Here is a 23,114-nt window from a genome sequence, read left to right as displayed (position 1 = left end):
ACTCGTGTGTGTTTGTCACGGCATATGGTATTCCGTGGACTGGACTGGACTAGTAAAACGCGGACTAGTAAAGCGCGGACTAGTAAAACGCGGACTAGTAAAACGAGGACTAGTAAATCGCGGACTAGTAAAACGCGGACTAGTAAAACGCGAACTAGTAATGGTATGTCATAGTAATGGTTTGTCATACCAGTACTGGTATGACAAACACACACGAGTTAAATTATCATGCGACGATTTTCTCGTAAAAAGAAAAACAGTTAGAGATCTTACGGAAAGTATTTTTTATTTCCAACAACGATTAATCTTCGAAGAATTACCTCTGTTCCGTTTTCAAATTTCACGGAAAGTCAAATTGTAAGTGAATGCAAATATGTGTTTTGGCCGGGAGTTGTCAGTCTGCTTGTTTGTTTTCTTTAATGGCGTGTGTAAATCGGTGTTTCTTCCACCGAAAAGCTGAAGTCAATGAGACTCTTTCTACCTAGACACAAGGAGATTTAATGCGACTTTTATCCATCGAATTCCTGCGTTTCTGCCGTGAAATTTACGACGAAAGTGTATTTTAGGATTTTGAACTGGTGCTGAATAAAGTCTTTCTTAGGCTAAACTTATAAATTCGTTTGTATCTGGCGCATGTCAAACCCATTTGCAGCTTAAAAGTCAAACAGGTATTGTCACTTACTAAATTGGCTTGCCATTAAGTCTTATGATCGACTTCGTATGAAACTGTTTTTTTTGTTGTTGTCGTTTTACTAGTCCGCGTTTTACTAGTCCGCGTTTTACTAGTCCGCGTCTTACTAGTCCGCGTTTTACTAGTCCGCGTCTTACTAGTCCGCATTTTACTAGTCCACGTCTTACTAGTCCGCGCTTTACTAGTCCTCGTTTTACTAGTCCAGTCCAGTCCAGTCCAGTCCTCGAAATACCATATGCCGTTTGTCACACAAGTACTGCTGTTTCTTCAAAAGCGTATGCTTCAATTGACAGGTGTCACATCGTGACGGTAAATTTTTTTTGTTGGATACCACACCGCCCACGTGCTTTGCGGAAGCCGGTATGATCGTTTTACAGTTTTAGTTTCCCCTCTTATCATGCTACAACTCTGTGTTGTCTTTGGTTGTTTTGAATTTGGTTGTGTTACAGGTATGAACAAGCAAACAATTGAAAAGAGGTTATTGTTTAAGCTTTCAAGGCTGTATGTTTCTTTTGTAATAAAAATTTTCCAAACTTGGGACATACGTATATAGTTTAGTTTGAGATTCAGATAATTACTGATACTTGTGGGATTGATGCTGTGTTTTCTAAATAGTGATAATAACAACACAAACTGGGGGATAACCACGCATCTACTTTTCGGAAGCCGGTATTGTTTCGTTGGTAAAGACAAAACCAGGTGAGTCTCTGGCTCCTATTGACAAAGCTGCCATAGTGTGCTATGCACTCACCAATTTATGAGTCCATGCATTGTACCATTTGATCGAGGTGAACTTACAACCTGTTTCATTCCAGGTACTTGATGTACAATTTTTCATATAAAGGCTGTAGTTAAGGCTAGCCACAATCTGTCATTAAAGAACTTCAGTAATTCTCAAGTTGACAAAAACACAGCTTTAAGGTACACCATTGACAAGCAACATTTGTTTAGTTTGTGTCACAGATGCTAGTCGTTAATAGATACCTATACGACAAACAACCATAAAGTTCAGTTAGCATTTTGACAAAGAAAGGAGCACCCTCAAAGTAATATTTTGGTGGTTGTGGTACCATTGAATAACCTTGACATTTCAATCATGATTGCTCAGTTAATTTTTTTCTATAAAAAGTTGCACAGATCTAGTTTCCTAAAGGCTCTTCTTTCAACTTCAAACATGATATATGATACCATTTTATCTTGCACAAATCATTGTCACAGCCAATTAATGTGCTGCCCTCCAAATCTTGTTGACAACAGCACCACAGTCTTTCCTCTTCTTCATCACCAGATGATGTTGAAGAAGATGCAATGGCTACAGCTTCACACCCTGGGCATGTATATTACTTCCCTACAATTTCAGGCAAAATGCACTTGCTTAAGAGATCAGAGGAAACAGAGCCTGCATTTTCCCAAAACTCTTTGTCAGGAAGAGCGATCTATTGTTGTTCACACCACAAAATTACAATATTCAACCTCACAGATAAAGATCTGGGCCTGAACTTGGTAGTAGGCATGACTTTTGTCAAGATGAACTTTACCAAACTCATCTTTCTTTGAACAAAAGTTGGTTTGGCCAGCAGCCTCAGCGATTGTGGAATCCTTGTGTGCATATGGACATTTTATTCACACACACCCATCCCACTGCATTTGCAGTTAATAATCCCATCAGGAGAAGCTATGAAGTATGGTCACCTTCGATCAATATTGAGACAACTGTCAGAAATTGTCAGACTCATGGTCAGAAATTGTCAAGACTCATGGTCAGAAATTGTCAGACTGGTAAGCTTTGTGAGCCCTACCCTCGTTTTCACAACTCCACCTCGTGGCCGCAGTTGGAAACTTGTGGGCTTCAGGGTTGCATATGGACTTAACAAGACTCTTAGCAGGCTTAGCTGTATTTGTTTTGCAAGCAGTTTTTAGATTGGAAGCAGTAATATGACCTGCCTGCCTGCCATTTGGTACCAAACTTTATATTGTGACTGCTTTCTAGTTGAAGCTTCTATAGCTCCACACTCATCAGGTGTACTCTCAAGCAATATTTGTTGACACTGCTGCAACATGTCTATGTACTGGTAATCTAACTGCAAACACTCTTCTCTAAAAAAAAAAAAGCTATTGGGTAAGGGCTTGGGTACATTACCAATTTCTTTACAAGTATACTGCTCATTTAAAGGTGCGACAAGGAACAAGACTGCTGGATTTACTGTACAGCCAGAAATATTCCTAAAAATAGTTTTCTACTTCTCTGGGGTTGGGTTAGGTGTCCTGATCCCAGGGTTAGATCTAGTAGCCATAGGACTAACCAGTGTTTCTCCACCATCAATTCATGCTTCCTTCAGGCAGAGGTAAAATCCATCTCACTTATAGGTAATATTTCTTTCATATGACTAGAGAGAAGCCATTTGTTCTTCTCCTGTGTGCATGTGGTAGAATCTCTAATTCTAACACTGCCTCCACAGCAAAAAGCTCTGCCCCAACATGAGACCACCCTTCACATAACCCTGCTATGCAATAGCAATGGGAAGCAATTACAGTTCCAAATTTTTATGCCAGAAACCATGTTCAAAGTGGGATGTCCCGGGCTCTCTGTGAGCCATTCACCACGTGAGAGTACACAAAACGTCTTAATTCTAAATCCAAAATTTAGATCCTTGAAATATGCCATATCACTCGCTAACGTGAGTACTATGAGTGATATGTCTTCTGAATTTGCAGCTGTCGTGTCAAGATCGACTAGATCGCTCTGACAAAGGGCTAACGCTCGAAACGTCAGCTTTTTAACACTTAACGATGGCCAATTTACAATTTCAACTTAGTTGAAGTAACCAAATTACCTAGTAAAACAAGAGTTGTTAGCCGAGGTCGATAAAAATGAGTCCTTTATTTTGCTCTGTTTGCTTCTCTCCGAGATCATCAGAAAAAAAATACACTACCGTGACTAACTCTGGGAAACACAACAACTTCATTTGGGTTTTTGTAAGTAGTTCACAATATCTGGATATTAACGTCCAGAAGGAGCTCGATGTTTTCGGAGACATCACTTTTTCTCAACGCATATCGGTCGAAGCCTTAAACTGTTATTTTTTTGTGGTACCTTGACTTCGTAGGACCCTCTACACCCGCAAAGTAATCCGAATTGTGAAGGTTCACATCAAGCACGCCTTTGGAAGAGGCCATTTTGAAAGCTTAGTTACGTGGCGGCCGCGGATGACGTAGCAAATTTTTGTCACGTGCACGTGGTTGAAAACAAAGAATTTGTTCTCTAGAGTACCGGTTAAACAGGTTTTCTTGCATCGCGCAAGCGAAGAATTGGATTGTGGTTATGAAAAAAAAATTGGCAGACAATTTGAATCATATTTCCGATGACGAAGAGTCAAAATGGCTTACAAATATAGATCCAAGTTTATTGGATGAATCGAACGAAGAAAAACAGCTAGACGACCAGGAAATTTCTTCATTTATTGAACAAAATAGAAAAAGCAACACAACAATGCGCCGATTCCATTCCGCTTCGCATACTTCTGTCACGCACTCCCCGAAATAAATATCCGCGAAATTCACCCGCACCGAAATAACGGTTTTGTGTGTTGGATAATAAATAACTTATTAGACGTTTTGTTATGTAGTATTGCTGAGTATTTTTACTCATTATTTGTATATTGACTCGCTCGTCAAAGTACGGCACAACTCGTGAAAATACTCAGCGATACTACACAACAAAACATCTAATAAGACATGTATTGCAAGTTACTCTCGGGAAACTTAAAATCTTTCCTTTAAGTCATGATATTGTTGAAGCATTTAGGGTTGTTATTTAAGTTTCAGATCTTACTTTTCAAGTTTATTCTAATTTTGCAGTCTAGTCTCGACTGTACTAAATTAAGCATTCTTGTATCTGTTTTCACATGTAATTAAAATGCATTTTATTAATAATTATAATAACATAACCAATGAAGGTAAAACACACACTGTGTTTGCTCAATCCAGTGTCCACCATTTGCCCATGGGTGTCACTGCTGATGTGAGCAAATACAAAGACTAGTTTCCTCTCCCTTTTTTTTTCTGTTCACATAAGATTTCTGTGTTAAATGAAAGGTAACTCTTTACCTACAATGTATCAATGTTATGTTATAAAACAAATGGTAAACACCACAGTGCACACTATTGAGTTATGGATGCACTTGGGAAGTTTGCTAAGCACTTAAGAAGCTAGAGTCACTCATGGCTATCGCCTTGGACAGCTCTTGTACTTCTTTCATGCTTAAGCAACCTGTTGTGTGTGTCTGTAACTCAATAGTGTTAATGCTGTGGTGTTAACCATTTGTTAAAGAGTGTGTACGTTCTTGATAAATGCATTTTTTCTGGAATTGGCATTATCAAAAACAGGTCATAAGAGTTTGACCAACATAGTTAAAACTCACTTGCTATATCAGATTTTGCACTTATAGAGATCAAGGTAAATAATACTCTCTGATTAAGATGATTATTCTTTTTACAACAGTTACCACCCAACTACAATTTTGAAATCTTCAAGACAGTATGGAGGATTAAAGAAATAATGGCTAAAAGAGGTAAATAAAACGACTTTACATGTTATTTTTGTTTGTTACTGTGTTCCTATGCAACACATTTACTTGGGCTCATAATGTCTCTCTCCATCCAGAAATGCAAAGGTAAAAAATTAACTTAAGGTATAGTCAGTAGTCAAGCTACCCAGAAAGTAAAATCCTGATAACCTCTAGTCCCTATGCCATTTGATCTTGTATGCAGACCTTGGCCCTTTCATGTACAACATGATCTGAGTTTTACAGCTCAAGTCTGCCATGAAAAAAAGGGGAAAGAAATATATCATCTTCAACCAGAATAGACATAAATCAGTGTCAGTTTCATGTTCTGGTTTGTTTTTCAACTTTCAGTGGCATTATACAGTTCCCTGAAGGAAGTTGCTATTGTTTGCTTGCATGCACTATAGCAGACATTAATTTTTAGAAAGGTATCCCTATAAGCAATTCCTACCAAACTTGTGTACTTTTCATTTGTTTACCTAACTTGTTTGGCACATTTCATGGAAGAGTTACAAAAAGTAGAACTGGATAATTATATCGCTTTGAGCAGACTGCAAGCCAGCTGTTAACCCATATTTTGACATGCAGCTTGCTTAAATGGACCAGTTATTTGCCAATTAACAAGCAGACTCCATGTTGCCATTTCTCTGTTCAGTAATAGCAGATCACAAATGACGTCAAATTGTGGTAAGGACAAAAGAATGGCAGAGGAGGTGCAGCCAAACATGTTACTGATGTTCTGAACACATTTTAATATCTTCTGTGGTTTGTTACTGCACAGACCCATGCATGGCAACATGAAATCTATTTGGTTTATATGATAACAAAGTGAAATGTTATCATTTTTGACGTCATATTTATGCATCTGTCCTGCAATAGATTATACTAACCCTTTAAAACATATCAGCTAGGAAATGATTTTCAGGTGATTATCTACTACCAGTGATATGAGACCTTCATGGCTTATTTTTTCTGTTCCTAAAACACAAAATTCCTCTTCTAGGTCACAGGGGTTGGCCCCAGCATCAGGTTGACCATGCAACTATTATATTCTTTTTAGTAAATGTGGCAGTAAGAACTTTCTCCTTCCATGTGCAAGTTTGTTTCCAGTCATAACTGCCATAGCTCTAGTTAACTATTGTATAGTGTATCCTTGTATCACAGAGTTCCCATAGATCCACTTGTTTCTGTCCTTTTATAAAAACTAACATGCCAACTTGACCCTTAATTTTTCCTTTACATCCGTACATCAGTATGCCTATTCTCAATACTGTTCACCATACATTTCCTAAGGAGCTGACAAAGAGAATCTGTTTAAAAATTAACAGCTTGGCCAGTTGGTGATCATTTCCATTATTCTTGTGACCCTAATGTGTGATTCAGGGCTGATATTGTAAGGAGAAATTAGCTGGTAATCATCCTAAGGGCTCAAAGGATTGACAGGCCTGAGATTATTCCTTGCCAGATGGTGTCATTCACAGTCTACCCTTGATTAATCAACAAATGGTAAACACCACAGTGTACACTATTGAGTTAGGGATGCACACGGGAGGTTGCTAAGCACTAAAGAAGTGCAAGAGTCACACAAGGTAATAGCCGAGAGTGGCTCTAGCCTCTTCAGCGCTTAGCAAACCTCCCAAGTGCATCCATAACTCAATAGTGCACACTGTGGCATTTACCATTGGTTTTATAACATAACATTGCTACATTGTAGCAAAAGAATTTTCTTTTATTTAACAAATCTTGCGTGACCAGAAAAACAAGCACGCACAGAAAACTAGTCTTTGCATTTGCTCACATCAGCAGTGTACACCCATGGGCAAATGGTGGATGCTGAATTGACCAATCAGAGTGCACCCTTTACTTTGCTTGTGTTATAAAATACTGGTAAGTTGTCCTCAAAAGTCAAGAATTTCAAAGACACTTTTGAAGAGATGATGAAGAGTGGCTTAAATATATAGATGAAAAAAAATCTTGTTATGTTTATGTTCTGGAATGATAAAATACAAGTGACAGCTATCGGGAATCTCTTAAGCATAGAGGGTAACCCTCCAACTCCCAGAAGTGATTAACATGTAGCTTCTCCCCATAATAACCACAGAAAAAGGGCTATGAGAATACTTCTACTTACCAGGTAGAACTTTTTATCTTGATCAACTACCAAATTCTCAAAACTATACCTTGCAAGAAAATGTGTGGTAGTTTGATGGGAGAGTGAACAAACAGATCTTGGGAATCAAAGGGATAATTAGAACAAACTAAACTGAGACCTCAAGCTTTCTGTATTTGATTTCTTTTCACACAATCATTTACACCCTTTGCAAGATATACTAAACTCTGGAAAGGTTATCTCAACCTGAAGTAATTTCTCAGGTTTTGTTTAAAAAGCAATAATCATTTATTTTTTGTGCAGGGAATAACTGCAACTAAAAAACTGCTGTGTCAAATGCAAAGCAACAAAGCTACCCTGTCACAGAAGAATTAGGAGAAGGTTGTATCCCTGTCAAAGCACCTGGTGGCTACAAGTTTACCCTGGTAGCCCAGGATGTTACTGGTGGTGAGTTGGAACATGAATGAATGTTAATTTGGTGCCCACCTAAAGTGTTACATGATTAATGCAATAAAAAAAAATGGTGAAATTACCAGCTTCTGGTAGATTAAAATCTTGGATGAGGTTTTTTCACAGAAAACTAAGCAATATTCATTACCTCCACACTCTAAGATCAGTATGCATTTTCTCCACACTGCTCTCTATATTATTTTCTAAGATGCCAACCAGGAGAAATTGTTTACCGTAACAGTCAAGAGCTTCTTTGGTTGGCAATCATTTCCTTTATTCTCCTGACCTTAATGTTTGATTCAGGGGTGACATTGTAAGGAGAAATTAGATGCTGGTCACTCTTAGGGGTTAAAGTGTTTACAATAAGATGTTTATGAGTTTGAGAATTCTGGTGATATCTATGATGGCGACTTAGCCTGCATCAGCTTTAGGGCATCAAGAATGACAGCAGATTATCTAATTATTTGCATATGAATCTACTAGTAATTTAAAATTAAAGACAAGACATCTCCATCTTATAATTTTATTTGGTTTACAAGGACACATTGTTAGGCTTCACACTTCAAGTTATTCACTTTGTATCACAGAAGAGAGTAATGTGACCAATCAAATTGAGGCATTGTGATAGACAGCTAGTAGATTTATAGAAATAGAAGTTATAGATTTGTTTAAGAAGCAATGTCCAACAGAACTCTTGGAACATCGAAAATCGACTAGGTCTCTATACTCAAACCTTCAAGACCTGCTGATGCAGCTAAACTGTAATACTAAAACATATGGTGATAGAGCTTTCTCTACATGCACTCGGAAGATTTGGAACTCTATTCCATTTGAAATAAGACAATCCAGAACAGTTTTGTCATATAAGAAAAAACTCAAAACCTTCCTGTTTCCAAAATTTATCAAGAGTAACTCTTTATCATATTTTTAATATTTTAGCCTCTACCCAGGTGGAAATCTTATTAAGATCTTAGTAAGATTCTTAATAAGATTCTTACTAAGATCTTATCTTACTTCTTCATTAAGATTCTTACAAGATTCTTACAAGATCTTAGGAAAATGCTCCAAGATCTTACCAAGATCTTACCAGATCTTACCAAGATCTTACCAAGATCTTACAAGATCTTACCAAGATCTTACAAGATCTTACCAAGATCTTACCAAGATCTTACAAAGATCTTACAAGATCTTACCAAGATCTTACAAAGATCTTACCAAGATCTTACAAAGATCTTACCAAGATCTTACCAAGATCTTACAAAGATCTTACCAAGATCTTACCAAGATCTTACAAAGATCTTACCAAGATCTTACAAAGATCTTACCAAGATCTTACAAAGATCTTACCAAGATCTTACAAAGATCTTACCAAGATCTTACCAAGATCTTACAAAGATCTTACCAAGATCTTACAAAGATCTTACCAAGATCTTACAAAGATCTTACCAAGATCTTACCATATCTTACTAAGATTCTTGTAAGATCTTAGAGGATCTTACCAAGACTCTTGTAAGATCTTACAAGATCTCACCAATATTTTTGTAAAATCTTAGAGGATCTTACCAAGATTCTTGTAAGATCTTACAAGACCTTACCAAGATTCTCACAAGATCTTAACAATATGAGATCTTACCAAGATCTTACTCAGATCTCATCAAAATATTTCTCATTTCTGCTAAAAAACAATATTACCAAAATAGAAAGAGCAGAAAAAAACTTTAGAACAATATTTTATTAAAACAGAAATCCTATTTTTATCACAAAGCAGTGAACTATTTATACAAGTTTGAAACTCAGAAAACAAGGACACTACTAAATTGTTCGCAAGTAAAATTAAAGGGCGATGTACCTCTTTGCAACATAATAATGGTATTCCAAATTTTCATAAATGGAAAAAAAATTACCACTTATTTTACTAAAAAGTATGAAGGTAAGATTAAATATCATTTGAAAGAGACTAATTCAAATGCATAATTCAAAAAAGCTGCAACAAATTATTGTTAGGCTCTAAAAAATCTAATGTACCACTCTTTACCTAAAGGGAACCTCCACTAAAACAGGACAATAACTTTAAACTACAGAACATATTGTGCGCAATCAGAACTGTTCAAACGTTTTTGCAATGAAAGAATCGGGACCCAAAATAAACGAATTTCAAAAACGCTTGTTTTGGTTTTTAAATTTCCCCGATGCCGCCATCTTGAATAACTGTGATGGGCAATAGTTGCTCTCTTGTTTCAAACAAAAGCCCTTTTTGTGAAAACAATAACTCCAACCATGGCACATCACAATCATTCAAGATAGTGGCACCTGGGAAATTTGAAAGTGAAAATAAGTTGTTCTAAATTCTTTTTTTTTCTGAAACAACAACTAATTTAATGAAAATTGATTGCACATATTATTTTGTTCAATTTCAAATTGTTCATTTGAGTCAAGGTGGAGTTTCCCTTTAACAATACATTTTTAGAATTAGAAGTTTGGAAACTCAAAAGTGATGTGAGTGTTGGACTCACAGTGACCTAAAAATCTAAGAATAATACTTGTTATTGTTGTGACTTTTTAGGTTTCAATGACATTCTCATCACTTTTAAGTTTCCTTTTGGAATCTAAACACTTTTGGTTTAAAGACTGCCGTATCTGGCCCCACTTCTTCTAGAATGGAACCTCTCCAAACTTTTCTGTTATGGCTCCTGCATGAATAAAGATGCAAAATAATTTCATTCATTTATAAAATTCGAGAACATTTAGGAGGTTAATGTTCAAGAGGATGCTCAATGTAATATGGTCTTTGTAATAATGGCAGGGTTCATACATGTCATGGAATTTCCAAATTTCATTTTTTCAGGCCAGGAAAGTCATGCAGTTTAGGTGTGGGTCATGGAAAGTCATGGAAAATCAATATGCTCTCTATGAGTGAAAGGCAATAAGACCCAAAGTTGAAAAGTTAACTGACGAGTCAAAAATTCAGATTTAATTTCATTAGAAACAAACAGAAGCACGCATTGTGAGAATGTTTGCAAACATTCTTTCACACTGCATTCTAATCTTGGAATCTTTCAAAAGGTCATGGAAAAAGTTGTAGAAAATCATGGAATTTTAACAGGTCAAAAGTGTACGAACCCTGAATGGTAACAGTAACAGTGGAACCTATTAACTGTGATGAAAAAGATATCAATGTCACAGACAAGTATAAAAATTAACTATGTTCCTTTTTAAGTTAGGCTTTTCTATGTTAGCTATTATACATTCACATTTCAATTCTACATTTAACTAGCCTTTAACTATTAACAATTATTCCACGAGCGCGCGTTGGATATGAGATGATAGATAGCCAACGAGGCACGTAGCGCCCAGTTGGCTATGATCATCTCATATCCAATAAGCACGAGTGGACTAATTGTTTTATTAAAAAAAAATGCCCCTAAGATATTAGACAAATCTTCTCGACTTTATTTTGTAAGAAGAAACCAGATGTTTCAATGTACAGATATTAGATTATGGTATATTGGCTCATCTACCATAATGGCTAAGCCAATAAAAAGTCTTGAATTGCATTATCCAATGATCCAGTTTTTAATCATAGTTATTATCTTTTTAAATAATGTGAAATTCTGTAAAGGGAACTCCTCTTCAATGATCCTAAACACAAGCTAAGAGAATATATATTCTTAGGTAATTACACAATGCAGTGAAACTAAAAAGAAATTAATTACTTCTTCAAAGACTTGTCCTGTGGGGGTCCAGCACTTTCTTCCCCATTGCTTTTTCTCTTGCTGGCTCAAGAATTCCAGCAGCCATTTCTTCTGTTGTAAAAAGCTGCGAAAACACCTTAAATGCATATTTCTTCAGGTCCCTACCAGAGGGAATGGCAAGAAGTTTAACCTCATTGTGCATCTAAAAGAAAAAAAAATATGTGTCATTAGTGACTATCTCATTTCCAAGAAGTTTCAATAGGGACCTTAAGATCTACAATGGTGATGGTGAAGAAAATGCCTCCAAACAGTAGTATGATTGGTTAAAAGTTGAAAATAACCTTGCTGTATGTGCAGCTCATATATTTTTGGTACTGTGCATAAAACGACATGAAATCACCAAATTTGAGGTTTTAAGGGCAATGCTCCCATAAAAAATGCCTATCTTTTATTATCTTTTCTTACTGTGAAACTGCTGGCACTAATTCATTTTTAGGATACTTCGTCCACATTAGGCAACATGAATAAGATGGAATAACCAGGAAAGACTTACAATAGTACAAAGTTATATTTTGAGGTGATATTTTCATTGATGTTGATCTTAAGGTCTCTAATTATTGTAGATGTAAAGCTGAACTCAGGTGACTGCCTCACAGGCTATTGCTAAAATTGAGCCCTCGTGCCATTATTAAAACAACCATTGCAGTGCATGACACCTACCAAGGATGCTGTGGGGGAGCTTCCAACTCCAGGTCTCACCAACATTACTTACATTACTAGCACCTTGAATTTTGTACTTGGGCTAAAATAAAATCAATAACAGAATTCTGTATTCGAATGACATTAGATTTTGTTAGACATTTAAGAATAAACACTAGCGAGAAAAACACACAACGTTTCGATGACTCCATGTCATCATTCTCAAGTGAGAAGGGAATAAAAATGAATAGTTAATTTATACCGTTCGTACGGTATAAATTAACTATTCATTTTTATTCCCTTCTCACTTGAGAATGATGACATGGAGTCATCGAAACGTTGTGTGTTTTTCTCGCTAGTGTTTATTCTTAAATGTCTAACAGAATTCTAGTTTGAATAAAAGAGAAAACAAATAAACAATAGAATGGAGACTTATGACGATTTCCTTGACTTGTCTGTTGGTACATTAAAAGATTATCTTAACGTCAGAGGTCTTCAAACTACTGGTAAAAAAGTGGAACTTGTGGCGAGGGCTCATTATGTACATCCTCTGGTTCAACAACCTCTAACTCAATCTCTTTATCTTCGGGAACCTCTGGCAGTGGCTTAATGCCAAAATCCATTTCAACAGTGTCCCCTAAAGAATCATTAGATGCGGATGAGCTTGCCTCTTTATCCAATAATCTTCTTTTTAGAGGAGTCTTGTCGAACTTGTTTTTCAGTACAGACAAAAAAAGTGTAGGGTTGGGATATTCTCTAGTAGGCTGTCCGTCTACAAAGTGGTTCGCACAGACAAAAGTCCCATTTCCAGGTGAAAAATCATACCGCTTAATCCTGGGGCTATAGCATCTTTCCATTTCTGGTGTTTATTCTTGGCTGTGGTAAATTTAAAGAAACGCGTTTCCTTAACGTGGGATCGAACAACATTTTGTCGGATATCTATCGTCGTTACAACCACCAACGCAACAGCGAGCTGTTTTTGGCTTGGCAGTCGACATAAACGCGCCTGAGATTCAAAAAAGTATAAGTAACACTTACATAATCAAAAAATGGAATATGACGTGCAAAAAAGTAGAAAACATGCTTGAACATTTTCTCTTTGATGTTTGACACTCTTTCACTTGGTTGAATAGCATATGTCACCTCCGTAAAAAGTAAAAAAATCGCAGGAAAGATCGATCTCAGGCGGCTAAAATTTCGTACATACTTCGGCTATATACTTACCTAAAATTTCTGAAAATTTGAAGACCAGAGATTCATCTGACAGGAAGAAAATGAAGGAAATGTAGCTTGCACCGAGTCACGGGTCGAAATTTTACAGTCAATGAATGGGGCTTGGTAGCCGCGCCTCCCAATGTTTTGCCTGCCCAACAAAATGGCGGCGTATACCGTGATTTGTTGAACTGTACGTTTTCAAAGCGATCGTTGTCGATTTGCGTTGACGATTTTAAAATTGAAGTTCAAATGCACTAGATCTGTTTGAAAAAGCTATTTTAATCAAGAGGTTTTATTTCTTCGCGTACTCCGGTTTTCCCCTCACATAAAAAAACAATATTTCAGTTGATTTGTTCTGAGTTGTAGTCTCTGTAGTGTATTGTACCGGAAGTGCGAAAAGGTTGTGTTTGTAGGCATCCCGTGATGCCTAGGGAAAGTTGTTGTTGTGATACTCGTTGGCTGCCATGTGAGTAGTGTGTTGATTAAAATATTCAAATCAAAGGACATCGAGGGTTTTTATCGCTGTATATCCGAATATCACATCTGGCGACGAGGATGGGATGGAGAGGAATGTCCTTGTGCTAGTTTCTTTTTACCATTTTGTGTTTGGAGGGGACATACTTCTTTGCAATGCCTGGCGGAGAATCGAGTGAGGGAGATGGCGGTTCGGCGAGCACAAGTAGTGGGGTGTCGACCCCAGTGGCTGTGGAAGTAGGCAGTTTGCAGCCTTTTCAAGTTAAAGGAGATCCGCATTCGGTTTCGCAGCGATGGAGAAAATGGAAAAGAGCGTTTCAGTTATACGCGCTTGGTAAAGGGATCACGAATGACTCGCAGAAATGTGGCCTGTTACTTCACACAGCTGGACTCGATGTACAGGAAGTTTATTTCACACTGGTGCCTGATGGTGCAGAGAAGAACTACGCCGAAACTTTCAAGGTACTGGATGACTATTTTATTCCTAAAGCTAACGTACCGTTTGAGAGACATTTGTTTCGGCAAATTAGTCAGAGTAATGAAGAAACCGTCGATCAATTTGTTTGTCGGCTCAGACTACGAGCCGCTTCGTGTGAGTTTGGAGAGCGGGAAGATGAGTACATCAGGGATCAATTGATTGACAAATGTTACTCGGCAAAATTGCGTCGGAAATTTTTAGAAAAGGAAGGCAGTGTTACTTTGAATGATCTACTAGTTACAGCTCGGGCACAGGAAGCAGTTAATTTGCAGATGGAAGCAATGGGGGCTAACAGTGGTTCAGGACAAGTGAACACTGTTGTTGACGATGGGGCAAGGGGAGGCGACATAAGTTCAGAGCAGGTTAACAGTGTGGTAAATTTAAAAGGGAGCACTAGTAGCGAGAAGAGGGGCTGTTTCAATTGTGGTCGAGAGGATCACTTAGCCAGAGATTGGAGATGTCCTGCTCGAGGTAGAAAGTGTCTTCAGTGTGGAGAAATTGGACATTTCAAGGTCAAGTGTTGTAAGAAGCTCGCTAAGGATTCCCATATGGGGCAAAGACAAGGTGACGGTCGGCGTGATTGGAGAAATACATCTAGTATGAATGAAAGAGGCAGAAAGACAAACACAAATTATGTTGATAGTAGCACTAAATCAGGACAAGACTCAACACCTAACTATGTGTTTTCAGTGGAGGATAAGCCTGACCAAAAGAGTGGAATAGTAACTGTTGTAGTTGGAGGTACTCATTTGCCAAATGTCCTTGTTGACTCAGGAGCAACATGCAACCTTTTAGGCCAAGGAACTTGGGAGTGGCTTAAGTCACAGAAAATCCAGTGTCAGACCCGAAAGGAGGCCAAAGCCTTATTTCCTTATGGAAGTACAAAGCCATTGCCAACACTTGGAACACTTACAGCAGATATAATGTCCATTGACACTGGTGTGACCTGCAAAGCTGATTTTGTAGTTATAAATGGAGATGGCAGAAGTCTCCTCTGCAGAGAAACAGCAGTGAAACTTGGTTTGCTACGACTTGGGCCTAGCCATGCCGTTAATGCCGTCAATACAGAAGCTGATATCAAAGAAAAGTACAAAGAACTTTTCAGCGGTGTTGGGCTTCTTAGGGATTACGAGTTGAAGTTAAATATCGATGATTCGGTGAAGCCGGTGGCGCAGCCAGTCCGCAGGATTCCATTCGGTGTACGAGAGAAAGTCGAGAGAAAGCTAGATGAATTGTTGGAGAGTGGAATTATAGAGGAGGTTCCTGATGGACCAACAGGGTGGGTCTCACCACTTGTGGTTATACCCAAGGCAGATGGAGATATCAGGATTTGTGTAGACATGAGGTGTGCCAATCAGGCAATAGTGAGGGAACGTCAGCCTATCCCTACAATAGAGGAGGTGCTTCTAGATCTTAATGGTAGCACAGTATTCAGTCGTGTAGATCTGAAGTGGGGATTTCATCAGATACTTCTTGCTGAGGAGAGTAGACATGTGACAACGTTCGTGACTCACCGTGGTCTCTATAGATATACCCGACTCATGTTTGGTGTCACCTCAGCACCTGAAAAGTACCAACAAATCATCCGGGACGTATTGCGAGGCTGTGAGGGCGTGGCTAATATAGCAGATGACCTAATAATTCACGGACAAGGGGAGGAGCAGCATGATAGGAGGCTCTTGGCTGTGCTCGATCGATTGAGGGAAGCAGGTCTGACACTGAACAAAGACAAATGTGAATTCAGATTACCCAGATTGACATTTTTTGGTCACGAAGTAACACAGACCGGTATAGAACCCAGTGAAGAGAAAGTCGCAGCAATCAGACAGGCAGGTCCTCCACAGAATGTTAGTGAAGCCAGATCTTTCCTCGGTCTTGCCCAGTTTGTGTCTAAGTTTGTCCCAGATCTGTCATCCATTGCAGAACCCATTCAGAGGTTAACCCACAAGAATACTGAGTTCAAATGGGGCAAAGAACAACAGTTGGCATTCGAGAAGTTAAAAGAGCTGATCACGCACGCGGATGTCCTAGCTTACTTCGATGTAAACAGCAGAACAAGAATTGTGGCAGATGCGTCACCGGTGGGGCTTGGAGCGGTTTTAACCCAGCTACATGGAAGTGAGTGGCGTGTGATTGGGTATGCTTCGCGACGCCTGTCTGATGTGGAGCGGCGATACAGCCAAACAGAGAAAGAGGCCTTAGCCCTGGTATGGGCTTGCGAACGCTTTAATATGTATGTTTTCGGCAGGGAGTTTGAGCTTGAGACGGATCATAAGCCGCTGGAGTACATCTATTCTCAGAAATCGAAGACTTCTGCCCGTGTGGAAAGGTGGGTCCTTCGCCTACAGGCCTATCACTTTAAGGTTGTTTACAGACCAGGCAAGACCAACATCGCAGATGCCTTGTCTAGGCTAAATTGTGGGTTCCAAGGTAACGACGGAGAAGATTATGACTTTGTGCATGCTGTGGTTGAGAATAGTGTTCCTTGTGCTTTGACACCTGCTGAACTAGAAAAAGCCTCAGCTGAGGATATGGAGCTGAACCTCATCAAAGAATGTGTCCAAACAGGAGATTGGAGTCAGTGCAATGTACCTGCATACCTGCATGTGAAGAATGAATTGTGTACATATGGTGGGCTGCTTTTACGGGGTTCCAGGCTAGTGATTCCCCGAGAATTGCGACCGCGTGTTTTGGAGTTGGCCCACGAGGGACATCAGGGTATTGTTAAAACAAAATGTAGACTGCGCAGTAAAGTATGGTGGCCCAAGATGGATGCTGATGCAGAGAAGCTGTGCAGGAGTTGCCATGGTTGTCAAGTGGTCAGTGAATATGCTCCCCCAGAACCTATGGCACGAGCTCTTCCTCCCAGTGGCCCTTGGGAAGATTGTGCAGCTGACATTCTTGGTCCCTTACCTTCAGGGGAAAGTTTACTGGTGGTGGTAGACTATTTTAGTAGATATTTTGAAGTGGTTATTTTGAGGTCAACTTCTAGCACAAGACTCATTGAAGCTCTAAAACCAATATTTGCCCGGTTTGGAGTGCCGCATACACTCAAGACTGACAATGGGCCTCAACTGGTATCTGAAGAATTCGAAGCCTTCCTTGCAGAAAATGGGATAGAACACCGCACAACAACTCCCCTGTGGCCGCAGGCCAATGGGGAAGTAGAGCGTCAGAATCGCACATTGATGAAGTCAGTCCAGATAGCTCACATTGAGGGGAAAGATTGGCGTCAAGAGTTACAGACGTTCCTAACCGCATATAGGTCAACTCCTCAGATGACAACTGGGGCAACACCCTTCTACCTGATGTTTGGAAGGGAAATGCGGTCAAAGTTGCCAGACTTGCGAAGGGAGGCACCTATCACTAATGAGGAAGTCCGCGATCGAGACTGGTCAAGGAAGTTATCACAGAAAGAGTATGTTGATGCAAAGAGAATTGCTGTTGCAAGTGAAGTGGAGGTTGGAGATAAAGTACTCCTGAAGAACTCGAAGACTAACAAATTGTCTCCAAACTATGACCCAAATCCTTGCGAAGTAATAGACAGGAAAGGAGGAGAGGTAACAATTAGAAGTACAGCCGGTGCCGAATTTAAAAGAAATGTCTCATTTGTGAAAAAGTATCAAGAGAAACCCTTGGAGGCGAAAGTCGATATTACTCCCGTCCATCGAGAGCAAGAAGGAACAAACCAAACAGAGGTAGCAAAAGGGGAGGATGAACTCCCAAGGCCAGGGCCAACTGGATCATCGATATCTGTTCAGCAGGCCACTGCCACTATCCGAAGTCCACTTAACCAGATAGTTTGTCCTAGGCCAGCTCGGAATGTCAGACCGCCTAAACGATTTGACGACTACGAACTTTCTAAGGGATAATTGAATGTTATTTGTTGTAGGCTCATTGATATTATGTTAGGAATCCGACTGGACTTTGTTTATGAACAGTAGGCCCGGGCCTGCATTTATATGCAAGACATTGTAAGAGTTGTGTTATTTATGTTTGGGTTTTCGCTCTAAATTAAGGAAAAACAGGGAGGGATGTAGTGTATTGTACCGGAAGTGCGAAAAGGTTGTGTTTGTAGGCATCCCGTGATGCCTAGGGAAAGTTGTTGTTGTGATACTCGTTGGCTGCCATGTGAGTAGTGTGTTGATTAAAATATTCAAATCAAAGGACATCGAGGGTTTTTATCGCTGTATATCCGAATATCACAGTCTCCCAAATTAGTAGAGCACTCATGCTCAAATAAATAGCCTTGAGACTCAAATTAAGTGATTGTTACGTATGATGCACGATTCTTCGCAGTAGATAACGCTATTTATGCATAAAAAATTGTTGTTCTTAGTATTACTATTTGCCTACATGAAATATCATTAAAAGCTAACTTTTTTGACAAGATCTTGTAAGATTGTCTTAACATTGTTTTTAATAGATGTTAGAGTGTTGATACCTTAATTAATAATTTTCTGAGATCTTGTAATTTTTTTGTATCAATAGAATGCTGCAAACTGACTTTTGATGACAAGGTCTTGAAAGATTTCTTTAAGATCTTACAAGATTTTATCAAGATCTTTTAAGATCTTAAAATGCTACACACTGACTAAATTTGACAAGATCTTGTAAGATTTATTTTAAGATCTTACAAGATTTTTATTAAGATGTTTTAAGATCTTAGCAAGTTGAATACTGATTTTTTTTCTGATAAGATCGTGTAAGATTCTCTTAAGATCTTACAAGATATTTTTAAGATCTTAGAATGTTGAATATTGATTTCTTTGGATAAGATCTAGTAAGATCCTCTTAAGATCTTACAAGATTTTTACCAAGATTTTTTAAGATCTTAAGAGTTAAACAAGATCTTATTACGATCTTAATCTTAATAAGAATCTTACAAGATTCTTGTAAGATCTTACAAGATCTTAATAAGATTTCCACCTGGGTAGTTTCTTGGTATATTGCTTGCTTTTTATTTTCTAAGTTTTTAGAGTAAGTTTTCATGGTTTTAGGATTAATTTTGTAAAGCGCCTTCAATAAGTAGTGGATGTGTGCACTATATGAATGGACTATTATTATTATTATTATTAATATGAACTAGTAGTTGCTTTCGCGATTTTTATATGTAGGTCGTTTTTGTTATCAAAGTTAGTTTGGGTTTGTTACGAGTCAGATCCTAGAGAACCGAATTTAATAGATGTATTCTGTGTCAACTATTTAGAAATGTACGAGAGGAAAAACCATTACCCACGCAAAGTTATTACTATTATTATTATTATTATAATTTTCTTATTGGCGGGTATCTAAAGTTTTCTTTTATTTTAGGGCAATTTTCAAGCTGAATGCCTTTTGTTTTATACATCATGTTGAATTTTTGTGGAGTTTGCTTACACAAATTTTATCAATTATATTCTTTGTAAATAATCTTGAGTTAGTGATTAAACGAAGTGTGTATCCATGAGTTTTTCTTGGATTTTTACTAGATATTTTGATGCATTTTTCTTCGATTTTTAAGCATTTTATCATAATTTTTGTAAATACTTTGTGATTATAGTGAATAAAGGTATTATTATTATCATCATCTTCATCGTCACCATCATCATCATCATCATCAGCATCATTATTATTATTATTATTATCATTATTATTATTATTATACCAAACCCTCTCTCTTTTTTTTCTTTAACAGATCCAGTGAGAAAAGTTTCTCTTGGAGTTTCAGACCTTACCAAATCTTTGCTTTACTGGCAAAACTTGTTGGGGATGACACTGTATCAAAAGACAGAGACAACAGCATTGCTAGGTTATGATTTAGACAAGTGTAAGCTTGAACTTATTCACCTCGGACACCCCGTTGATCGCGCTACAGCATTTGGACGCATTGCTTTCTCAGGTCCAAGCATTTACAGTTACCAGAAATTGAATCTTCAGAAAAAATGAAGGTCATACAATTCTTACACCACTTGTCAGTTTGCATACGCCCGGAAAGGCCACAGTGGAAGTACTTATCTTAGCTGATCCGGTAAGTTTGAGGAGGGAGGGCACTCCTGTTCTTTCTTGTTCGTTTTATCTTGTCTTTAGCCTTACAGGATATAAATCGTAGAGTAGGAAAATGATGCACTGGCTTTCCTCAAAATGGTATATGAAAGTGAAACCATTTAGGGCTTAAGGTTAGGCATACCTGTTGGAAAATTTATCAGACCGTCCCCCTTCTCCACTTCGTGGGAATTCATCAAATGTATTGGTCAGCTAATCTTTTGGTAACAATTTTGGTACTATCATCAAATTTAAATGTGTTGTTTTACTTTTCATTTCAGGATGGACATAAAATTTGTTTCATTGGCGATGGAGCATTTAGATAGTTGTCAACTGTTGATCCAAAAGGAGACCAACTTCTCAATACAGTAAGGGTGATTATTTATTTTATATTGTACTCTATAAGTACGTATAGCAAATATTTCAGCAAATTGTACTGAAATCCCACTACCACTTGCCACAGGTAAAGGAAAAATATATGCGACTTTTCAACTGTTGAGAACGTGAGTTAAGAACTTTGTAAGAAGTGCTCGCATCTAGTTAACCTCCAGGACGCTCGTTTCTCCGTCGCGGAAATATTTGAGATGTGTCTTGGAGAAGTTTTCGGGGGTTGGACACTAATAATGAGGCGAATAAGGCATCTTTACAGACCTCTCGCTGGCTCGCGTTGCTGAAGGGCGGGGGTTGGACACTAATAATGAGGTGAATAAGGCGTCTTTACAGACCTCTCGCCTGCTCGCGTTGCTCAAGGCCGGGGCTTGGACAGTAATAATGAGGCGAATAAGGCATCTTTACAGACCTCTCGCCGGCTCGCGTTGCTCAAGGCCTCCTCCCCTAATGGTACTTAATTCCACGATTTTGGGGACACCTTATTGCGCGGGGTGCTATTTTCTTGACTTCAATGGGCTTATAAATTTGAAAATCTCGATTCAAGCGTTCTCAACATCATTTTTCTTTTTCAAAATGTCGTAACTTTTGAGAACTGTAGGAAAGATATGCCTAGGAATTTGTACGAATCTTGCGATTCAGATGAAGGTGATACCCACATTCTCTACTCCTTATGCGAAATCTTTGCAAGTTAACATCATTTCACAACAGAAGATACAAAATAGAACTTACCAGTAAGACCAATTAATAATAATTTGCTTTTTAGTCAATACATATACTGTATATGTTTTGCTATTGCATATTGACCTTTTTTTTTTTCTATGATTTTGAATTCTCTATAGAGGATTCAATTTTGCTTGCTCCAATTTCGCGAGGAATTTTATTTGCGAGTCTTTAATTTGCGATTTCCCTACTTCATTTCATACGTACTGAGATTAGTCTCTGATTGGACGAACGATGTATTTTCACAGTCGCTCGCCTCCAATCTTTGAAATGTGTCGGTCAGTAAGAAAAATTTTCAGTATGTACGGAATAAAAACGTGATACCATGGAAAGTGCTTGAACAATTTTTATTCACTCGTTGCGATGCATCAAAAAACTCACTCGTTCGCTACGCTTACTCGTCCGCTTTTTTCTGGTGCATCGCAATTCGTTGGGTAACCGGTCGTTTCGCCAACGTGTCAGTTCGCCAACGACCAGTTCCCCAACGTATTAGATCGATTCGCCAACGTCTAAGGTAAGTTCGCCAACGCTTATATGTCAGTTCGCCAACGATGCATCAAAATGGGGGGAGGGGGGGTCGCTGCACTCACTCGTTCCTATTTTCGTTGCATCGCAACATGAATAAAAATCGTTCGTACGCACTTTCCATGTAATAATCTTTATTCCCCGTGGGCGAGGAAATCTCGCGTCTGAGCACTGATAGTGAGGGACCACTCATAAGCTAACATTTAACCTCTAATCTGAGGTACCCAAGTCTTTTAAAATATTTTACTGATTGTTTTTTTTTTTTCTATTTTGTCATAACTTATTCAAGGCAATGGCAGAGGATAAGAGTGATGAGTGGTTTGCGGAAGTTGCTTCAGGAAAGAGATGGACACCGAAAAAGAAAAATTGAAAAAAATTCATTCACTGAATAATTTTAGAACATGAGGCTTACTTCAATCAGTGTTCATCTACAAAGCGCTGGAAGAAGTTAATCTTTACAGATAATCAACACAATATCTTTGCAGTGTATAATTTAATAATTCAGGGAACTGCGAGAAGAATTCTCCCAGTGTTTTCCTCCCGTTCCTACGTACTAAGTAATCAAAAAGATGTGTTTATTTATTACTGTTAAGTCGGCGATACCGGCTATGTTCTCTATTGATCAAGATTGTTGTTAAAAATTCCACAAGGGCCTTTCTTTGGATCGGCAGTGCACGTTTTACAGTTTGCATTCGACTAGTAATTTAGCCATTTATTTAGCAATAATTTCCATAAAATCCTCTACAATACAAAATATTAACAGCGTAAAAAACGATCCAAAATAACTCACTTTCGGCTCACATCTACCCCTTTTTTTTTTGTCAAAGTGTCTGGAAAACTATAAATAACGGAGTCAAATCTGAACAGATTCAAAGTCTAATAATCTGATAAGTAAAAGCATATCTAAAACTATACAGAAAAGAGAAAGGTGAATGGCAAATCTAGAACCCTATATACAAGGCTGCTAAAAATCATTAAACAATGTCAATGGCTCCCTCGGCAGCTGCGATTTCAAAGTCACAATTATTATAGTCATACGCAGCGCGGCGCTTCACCCGCGATCCTCGAATAAATTTAGCCA

The 23,114-nt window shown here is 38.3% G+C and overlaps 1 protein-coding gene and 2 pseudogenes across 7 annotated transcripts; 1 reads left to right on the top strand and 2 right to left on the bottom strand.

Moving 5' to 3' along the window:
* Positions 1-2,584: 2,584 nt before the first annotated feature.
* Positions 2,585-3,868, bottom strand: LOC148717825 (uncharacterized; annotated as a pseudogene).
* A 3,821-nt stretch (positions 3,869-7,689) lies between these two features.
* LOC148717824 (glyoxalase domain-containing protein 4-like) lies at positions 7,690-23,035 on the top strand (annotated as a pseudogene). Its single transcript, XR_015994821.1, has 4 exons — positions 7,690-7,813; positions 20,052-20,384; positions 20,680-20,766; positions 22,323-23,035. The product of XR_015994821.1 is annotated as a glyoxalase domain-containing protein 4-like (transcript).
* LOC111327345 (uncharacterized) lies at positions 9,533-13,750 on the bottom strand. 6 transcript variants are annotated; one of them, XM_088742572.1, is made up of 5 exons: positions 13,432-13,750; positions 12,876-13,213; positions 12,229-12,310; positions 11,530-11,710; positions 9,533-10,506 (listed from the first exon to the last, which is right to left on the bottom strand). In XM_088742572.1, exons 2-4 carry the CDS (start codon positions 13,062-13,064, stop codon positions 11,700-11,702), a joined length of 282 nt encoding a protein of 93 aa, XP_088598698.1. In that variant the 5' UTR covers positions 13,065-13,213; positions 13,432-13,750; the 3' UTR covers positions 9,533-10,506; positions 11,530-11,699. The 6 variants fall into 6 exon arrangements, with proteins under 6 accessions (XP_088598698.1, XP_088598699.1, XP_088598700.1 ...); XM_088742573.1 differs by having other exon boundaries at positions 13,033-13,213; positions 13,432-13,716; XM_088742574.1 differs by having other exon boundaries at positions 13,033-13,083; positions 13,432-13,716.
* Positions 23,036-23,114: the final 79 nt, after the last annotated feature.

This window comes from Stylophora pistillata, chromosome 13, assembly GCF_964205215.1.
Source record: "Stylophora pistillata chromosome 13, jaStyPist1.2, whole genome shotgun sequence".
In the NCBI taxonomy this organism is placed as follows: domain Eukaryota; kingdom Metazoa; phylum Cnidaria; class Anthozoa; order Scleractinia; family Pocilloporidae; genus Stylophora; species Stylophora pistillata.
The sequence above is the reverse complement of the archived record's forward strand: the minus strand, read 5'-3'. Positions and strand labels throughout refer to the sequence as shown.

Coding starts and splice junctions, on each gene's coding strand:
- LOC111327345 (XM_088742571.1), bottom strand. CDS start 13,064: ATGGAAAGATGCTATAGCCCCAGGATTAAGCGGTATGATTTTTCACCT. Junction 11,711..12,875: donor GAAGATTATTGGATAAAGAG/GCAAGCTCATCC, acceptor TTTTTCTTTTAG/ATGCACAATGAGGTTAAACT.